General features: G+C 39.5%; 1 protein-coding gene across 1 annotated transcript; it reads left to right on the top strand.

Annotated features, from left to right (window-relative positions):
• The first annotated feature begins 895 nt into the window (after nucleotides 1–895).
• LOC116222095 lies at nucleotides 896–2,715 on the top strand. The gene is made up of 6 exons (XM_031574861.1): nucleotides 896–997; nucleotides 1,189–1,461; nucleotides 1,634–1,795; nucleotides 1,940–2,070; nucleotides 2,263–2,416; nucleotides 2,680–2,715. Exons 1-6 carry the CDS (start codon nucleotides 896–898, stop codon nucleotides 2,713–2,715), a joined length of 858 nt encoding a protein of 285 aa, XP_031430721.1.
• The last annotated feature ends 5,504 nt before the right edge of the window (nucleotides 2,716–8,219 follow it).

The raw sequence follows: 8,219 nt of genomic DNA, 5'->3' as shown, positions 1-8,219 counted from the left end.
AGGGGGGTGGAATATGTTCAGGACACTCCAAACATTAAATAAAATGTGTGAAGTAGTTCAGATTTGCGTCCCTGAAGGCTCCACAATACTTTAAACATAGGTGATCAGACAGGCGAAAATGCATTATCTTCATTGGCAGGGCCATGTGACATGTATCACTCTTTGCTGAAAAAACTAAAGATTGTGTCTCAATGAAAGGGGGGTGGAATATGTTCAGGACACTCCAAACATTAAATAAAATGTGTGAAGTAGTTCAGATTTGCGTCCCTGAAGGCTCCACAATACTTTAAACTTAGGTGATCAGACAGGCGAAAATGCATTATCTTCATTGGCAGGGCCATGTGACATGTATCACTCTTTGCTGAAAAAACTAAAGATTGTGTCTCAATGAAAGGGGGGTGGAATATGTTCAGGACACTCCAAACATTAAATAAAATGTGTGAAGTAGTTCAGATTTGCGTCCCTGAATGCTCCACAATACTTTAAACATAGGTGATCACGCTTTTCCAGAATTACTGCCTATCCCATACTCCTAACTGCCTTATGTTCAATGGGAAGAAATATTGACAAATAACAATATTTTTACGAATAGTCATGTTTAAAATGTTCAAAGTTTGGTGACATATATTGAGAAAATCAGAATGACAACACACAATCAGGCTACACACAATGTCATCACCATTTAAAGCATTTTTAACGGAAACAAGATATAGTAGTTACTGTACCTTTAAATTATTAGTTATGATTTGAATTTTTGGGTGGGTGTGGTCTGGGGGGGTATGATGGTCTGTCCAGTGACAATAACTGTCATTTCACACATTGCTGTGCTCACAACTTCAGTAAGTCACTGAAAAATCCAAAATCCAACTTCAGTAAGTCACTTCAGTAAGTCAAAATGCAGTTTGGATACCGTCATCGAGTAAACCCCTGGCCACTGTCAGATGTGACAGGGCGGTCCCACAAAAGTGTGTTTCCACCAGAAAAATCCGACAAAAAGGTAGGCTTTTATGCTTTTCAATATTTCTGTCTATCCTTAGTTTGCTAAGCAATTCATTAGTTAGCCTATGGATGATGTTTAACCTGTCATTAGACTTTGTGTTTCACATGAAACCATTTTACTTGAGGTCAGTAGCATGGGATATTTAAGCTAATCACATATTATTCGTTTTTCTTTTACATTTAATTTAGTTTGTTCTAGTTATTGGAGACAGCCATCTACGGAGCATTGTAGATGGCTATGTCAATATGCCGAAAGGTTGTTTAAGCTTTGGATTTGTCAGCACCCCTGGTGCACCTGCTGCTGTTCTCAGAAAAGAGATGGAAGCATGTTGTCCACCCTGGGAGCCAAACATGGTTTGCATAATGGCACCAGGGAACAATTTAAATTCAAGCCGCACTGTTACAGAGGCAGGGCTAGATTTTGAAAAATTGTTAAAGACTGCTCTGTACCGGTGGCCCAATGTAAGTATGGTTATCAACTGTTTTTTAGTACAGAAATTATATTTAATAACATTTAATCACATGCTCACGCTGGGTTAAGTCTTACCATTCTACCACATAATGCATTTGCAAATATTATAACTGCAGAATCACCCCATGTGTTTTACATTTCTACATTTCTACATCTGTACAGGTGTTTGTTTTGGATTTCCCACCAAGGCTCAATTATGATGCTGATGTCCAAGAGCTGCTTCGCCAGGAGTACAACCGCATCAGTGTACGCCTTGGGATTAGGTATCTCTCAATTTCAAAGCATTTTCCCACAGGGTCCCTAGAGCTGTGGTGCAAAGATGGGGTGAGCAAGCATGCCTCTTTTCAATAAAAAAATGTATCTACATAAATACTTCTGTAAGTGTGTGAACAAGTTATTTATCTTGCTTAAAAGGTTAGGTGTTTGGTCACCATGTTTCTTAGGCCTCCATTAATTGCATCCTCCTAGGTTCACCTCAGTGACAACATCGGGATGCTTAGATTGGTTGACCTATTATGGATTTCTGCATACAAACTGCTGGAGGAAAGCAAAATTCCTCAAACACTTGAAAAAACAAGAGCTCCTCCTCCTGCTCCAAGGCAAATACTTAGGTATACTACTCCGCAAGTTCAAGTGTCTTACATGAAAAAGGATTGTGTTGACCAGGGGTGTCAAACTCATTTTAGTTAAGGGGCCACATATTGCCCTCTTTGATCTCAAGTGGGCCAGACCAGTAAAATCAAATTTTTATAGAAATGCAATTTATGTCTTTCTGTAATTTTCACACTTAGCAAAGTCATCCGGCGGGCCGAGCTGGACCCCCTGGTGGGCCCGATCTGGCCTGCGGGGCGTATGTTTGACACCCCTGGTGTTGACTATTCTTGGACCACAAAGCGGGGATTGAAGAAGTCTGTCGCTGAGGGGGAGTACCAGGAACTTGTGAAGGTAAGCTTGATAACCAGAATCTTTCAACAGTAATCTCAATCAAAGTAATTTTTCCATCTCACCTGATTTGGTGTATAGAATGAAGTGTGCACACATCTTTTCCCCCTCTTCCCATCAAATAATTATATTTATACAGATGTTATTGGTCACCTGTAGCCTGGACCTGAAGTCCATTCCTAAACATCACTCTCCCCAGAGGTCACATCAGTGTTAGACAAACAAATAGAAATGTCACACTTGCTCTGTGGTTGTAATTTTTTTAGGTTTCTCTGATGCCTTGTGATTTGCATAGTCCCTAATGCAGCCTTATTTTAAATATTTCACTACACTGTTGTATAAATTTAATTCCAGAATCTCTGTTCAGTTAATGTTTTGCTAACCAGTTTCATAATTGTATTTTAGTTTACATGAAGTGGTGTGCATTTTTTATTTGTTATAAGCATTTAAAACATTTGTAATATGTAGGGATGGAACAATGGTATGATCTGCGATATTCTTGGAACCTCAATTGTTTGCCACCCAAGCTGTTATTTGAGGAAGAAGCATAGACAGCCATCCCCTGAGAATCTGAGGGAAAAGAGCAAGAAGGGAAAGGTGGTAAAGAGAGGGAAAAGAGGTCAGGGAAAGCCTACTGGCCAGAAAGGTATGGTGAAAGAAGGTGAGAATGAAGGTGAAAGGAAACAGGCTTTTGCCACTGAAAGCCGAAAGGGTACGTACACAAGAGTACACAATAGATCCAAAAGAGAGAGGTGTGGAGCAAAGAGGTTTGTGCAAAAGGGAGAGTGTGATGGGGAGAGAGGAGAGAGGTGTGGAGGAGAGAGGTGTGGAGGAGAGAGGTGTGGAGGAGAGAGGAGTGGAGGAGAGAGGTGTGGAGGAGAGAGGTGTGGGAAGAAGGGAGATAGTGATGGGGAGAGAGGAGAGAGGTGTGGAAAGAAGGGAGATAGTGATGGGGAGAGAGGAGAGAGGTGTGGAGGAGAGAGGAGTGGGAAGAAGGGAGATAGTGATGGGGAGAGAGGAGAGAGGCGTGGAAAGAAGGGAGATAGTGATGGGGAGAGAGAAGAGAGGAGTGGGAAGAAGGGAGATGGTGATGGGGAGAGAGAAGAGAGGAGTGGGAAGAAGGGAGATAGTGATGGGGAGAGAGGAGAGAGGAGTGGGAAGAAGGGAGATAGTGATGGGGAGAGAGGAGAGAGGTGTGGAAAGAAGGGAGATAGTGATGGGGAGAGAGGAGAGAGGTGTGGAGGAGAGAGGAGTGGGAAGAAGGGAGATAGTGATGGGGAGAGAGGAGAGAGGCGTGGAAAGAAGGGAGATAGTGATGGGGAGAGAGAAGAGAGGAGTGGGAAGAAGGGAGATGGTGATGGGGAGAGAGAAGAGAGGAGTGGGAAGAAGGGAGATAGTGATGGGGAGAGAGGAGAGAGGAGTGGGAAGAAGGGAGATAGTGATGGGGAGAGAGGAGAGAGGTGTGGAGGAGAGAGGCGTGGAAAGAAGGGAGATAGTGATGGGGAGAGAGAAGAGAGGAGTGGGAAGAAGGGAGATAGTGATGGGGAGAGAGGAGAGAGGAGTGGGAAGAAGGGAGATAGTGATGGGGAGAGAGGAGAGAGGAGTGGGAAGAAGGGAGATAGTGATGGGGAGAGAGGAGAGAGGTGTGGAGGAGAGAGGAGTGGGAAGAAGGGAGATAGTGATGGGGAGAGAGGAGAGAGGCGTGGAAAGAAGGGAGATAGTGATGGGGAGAGAGGAGAGAGGTGTGGAGTTGATTACAGACTGCAGGGGGCAAAAAATGAAATTCAGTTAGATGGGAAACTGTATGGCGGAGGGGAGCCTAATGTATTTAATTTAAAGAACACTGAACATAAAAAGTTTAAAGGGAAAAAAACACAGGTCCTCAATTACAATAGGATAGCACTGGCAATTCATTCTCTTTCAAAGGGTAAAGTAAACAAAAGTTTTACATCCAATTTTTGGACTGAGGTTGCTAAAGCTATTAATTGGCCCTATGAAAGACCAAAAGTTCAAAGTCGTAGTGTGAAGCTACTTAGTACAATTTGGAGATGTAATAGGGGTGATATACAACAGTTAGTGAAGAGTATACATAGTCAAAAAGAAAATAACACTAAGATTTCTTTAACCACCACCAGAGACACATCAGGTTTACAATCTGAGGCTGGTCAATCATTAGATGACATGGAATCACTATTAGTAGATATGAGGACAGATAGTCCATTGGGTACACTGTCTGGGACAAGTCAGTCAGTAGGTGTTATGCAATCAAAACCAGTGGGTATGACAGAAGACAGGCCACCACCAGGCACGGAATCAGAAGTACTAAATTATGCAGTTGATATAGATAGGTGTTTAATTACTGAGAGTTCTCTGAAATGTATCTTATCAGAAGAGGCATCATTTCAACCATTTGTAACTGCGACTCCTAAAGATACACAATTTGCCCTCACTGATGAGGAGTGGACTTGGGTTCAAAAGGGAAAGGGGGGCAGACACTTCAAGGGATATATATGGGAGGGTGTTTTTGCAGAGAAATTAAAAGACTCAAATCCATACTGTGTATTTATGTTCAGAAATCATTCATTTAGTACAGCAAAAATGAGACAAAGAAACAGCCCGTTCCTTACTATTAATGGCTATTGTGCAAATAGGTCTTGCAAGATGCAAGTAAAAATAACAACCACTGATTCAAATAAGCCACAGTTTAATGTGTCATATACAGGAAAAATAGTACATTTAGGGGACAAACTGTCAGCCAGGCCATTTAGAATGCTTGAGAGAAGGTCAATAGCTGAAGCTTTACAAAATACAACTGCATACACACTTTACAATAATTTATTAGGAAGGGCAAATTTAAAGTCGTTGGCATCATACAACAGGAGTGGAATAGGGACTAGTTCATCTATCCTCAGAAAAATGAAATGGGAAGGACACCAGAGCTCATTTAATAACAGTGATGAGGTCATATCGTTACAGATAATAAAGAGTAAATTGTGTAATGAGGATGTATGTAACAAGCACATTAAAGGTTTTATACAGCTAATACAGGTGAGTCCTTTAAAAGTTATTTGTTTTACAGAGGGTGGGATCAGGTTGTGGCATGATATGACCCAATCAACATGTGCGTTTTGGGATGCAACTGGAGGATTTGTTTTTACCAAACTTACAACCAAAAGAATTCTTTATTATGAAATAGTTTTGGCAACACCTTCAGCACCATTTCTGTCTACACCAGTAGCTTTTATGATTACAGAGCAACACAATCAAAGATCTTTAGAGCATTTTCTGAGAACAATTAGGGAATATGAATGGACAATATTTAAAAGCAACTCGCAGCCCATACAAATGAATAGTGACCGATCAGCTGTCTTACTGAATGCATCTCTAAAAGTTTTTAATAATGAATCCATGGACATGTATTTAAAGCGTTGTTGGAGAATCGTGAATGGCTTGGCCAAAGAAGATGAATTAAAATTAACTTTATTAAGAACATGCAAGAGTCACTTAATGCGACAAGCAAGTGAAGTGTGCAAAAAACAGTACACCACTAAAGACAGCAGGTATATGGTAGGCATGTACATATTCAGTGTATTTTTAAATTCCAAAAATATGCAAGACATAAGTGCTCATATTTATGATGTCTGCATAGTCCTTGGAAGTGAGTACAGCTCGATTGAAGTTGAGGAAAGCATTGCTAAAATCCAAACTAGTGTGCTGAAGTTAAATGACAGTGAACATTTTGAAACAGCTAAAGATAACGTACTTGACAGCTATGAGGACATTTCAGGAAACAAAAAATCGCCATTTTTTAAATGTTTTCAACAAATTCGTTCCCAAGCTAAATTAAACGTAACTGAACAAGGTAATGGAAAAAATAAGTATTATGGTCCAATGTTACTAGAAAAACTTTTTAATAACTTTTTACCTGTAATTCCACTTTGGAGTGACCTTATGTCAGGTAACCTATCCAGATATTCCCCCAAATATTTATGTAAAACATTACACACCAACAAATCCACATCAATTTCTGAAGTCACATTTAAAAACACCAAAAGATTATTTTTAAACAGTGAGAAAAACAGAATCGACAGATGCATTGAAGAGTTGTATGTTTTATATAAAGCTAGGGAGAGAGAGTTTTGTGAAAAACTGAAAATACAAATAAACAAATATAAACGCAAAATAAATGTAGAAGCTGAGGAGACTTGGCAAAAGAAGCTTTCAACACCCAAGCATTTAAAAAGATCTTTTCAAAGAGCACCAAACAAACAATCAAATATCTTTAGTTTGAATAAAAGCAATGCAAAGGTCACAGGTAGCTATGGATTAATTGATAAAGATATTTTAAAAAATATATGTCGTTTTCCCAATACATTTCAAAATTGCTGGTTTAATGCCACTGTCCAGGCATTTCTTCATCTGTACAGTGTCCATTCTACACTTGGGTCCGTAGAGCCAGATAGGATAGCAAGAGTTACACGGATGGGAAGTAACATCTCCCAGTTACTCCATTTTGCAGCAAATAACAAAGGACAAATTAGCACTGACAATTTAAAGAACACATTATTAGAACTCCAGACTGCAGTTCCAGCACTAAACTTTTGTAAACAAAATGATCCATCAGATTTTATTGTCCCCTTTATGTCCTGGTTAGACCTCCTGGGTATTAAAACAATAGTAAATGTAATACATAAGTACTGCTGTACTGAGTGTGGTGAGCTATACGAGGATGAAATCCAAAGTAACTCAGTAATCATGATTCAAATTACAGTAAATGAGGATCTTTCCAGTCTTTTCCAAAAAGAAATTTGTCAGGTAGTTGATAATGCATGTATCAAGTGTGCCTCACAATTAGTCAAACATACCGAATGGGTTTCAGTCCCAGATATTTTAGTCGTTGAGGTCCCTAGAGCTATAGCCTATAATAATGTTTCAAGAGCTTCTATTACTCCTTCCTCAACTCTTAGTATCCCTGTTAGTTGTGACAGTGAGAAAACATACAATTTACGAAGTATTATATGTCATTCAGGTAAGATGGCAACATCAGGTCATTACTGGACAGTGCTTTTTAATAATAAATGTAAAATTTCTGCCAACGACCTGAATATAAGTGCATATAACCAAAGTGTTGAGGACACATCTGGGGTATTTCATGTTTACGATGCATCCTTGGATGTTAAAACTAGCAAACAGTCAGAAGTCTCTACAGTTCACAGGCCACCTAGCCATTCTACCATGTCAGATCAGGCACTGGGAATTTTGTATTTTTTAAAATGTTGCTCAGCATTTGAAAAATGCTATGATCGGTTAATTCTCGCCAATAATAAGTCAAACCACAAAACATTTTCATCTGTTATATGTAATTTTGACAAAATCAGATCAGCAAAATGGGCACCTTTACCACAACCAGTGTCTATTCCAGCAGCTCTGAATGTTATTGAAACATTTATTAATGAAAACATTCAGGTAAATTGGCTCGCAAATGACTTAATGTATGTTCATATGTTAGATCTGTATTCGTGTAATTTATGTGACACAGAAGCCGTAACAAATTACAAAAGTAGCAAAGTCCTAATCGTAAAATGTAATATCTCGACATCAGAAGGAATAGCACAGCATCTACAAACTTTAGGCATGTCTTCAAAATATCAGAATTGTGGTACCTGTGGAGCCATGAATTCATTGTCTTCTCTTATATCTCATCTTCCCCAAACATTACTTCTTCTTACAGAATGTAAAGACATTAGTATAGAGGATATTGTCTTACATTCTGTGTTCAAAAAATACACATATAGTCTGTCAACAG

This window comes from Clupea harengus, chromosome 10 (genome assembly GCF_900700415.2).
Source record: "Clupea harengus chromosome 10, Ch_v2.0.2, whole genome shotgun sequence".
Taxonomy (NCBI): Eukaryota; Metazoa; Chordata; class Actinopteri; order Clupeiformes; family Clupeidae; genus Clupea; species Clupea harengus.
The sequence above is the reverse complement of the archived record's forward strand: the minus strand, read 5'-3'. Positions and strand labels throughout refer to the sequence as shown.

Bases quoted from the DNA above. Each gene is read 5' to 3' on its own strand.
- LOC116222095 (XM_031574861.1), top strand. From the start codon at position 896: ATGCAGTTTGGATACCGTCATCGAGTAAACCCCTGGCCACTGTCAGAT. The intron at 1,462-1,633 runs GTAAGTATGGTT...ACATCTGTACAG, and splicing joins CTCTGTACCGGTGGCCCAAT to GTGTTTGTTTTGGATTTCCC. The intron at 2,417-2,679 runs GTAAGCTTGATA...TAATTTTTTTAG, and splicing joins AGTACCAGGAACTTGTGAAG to GTTTCTCTGATGCCTTGTGA.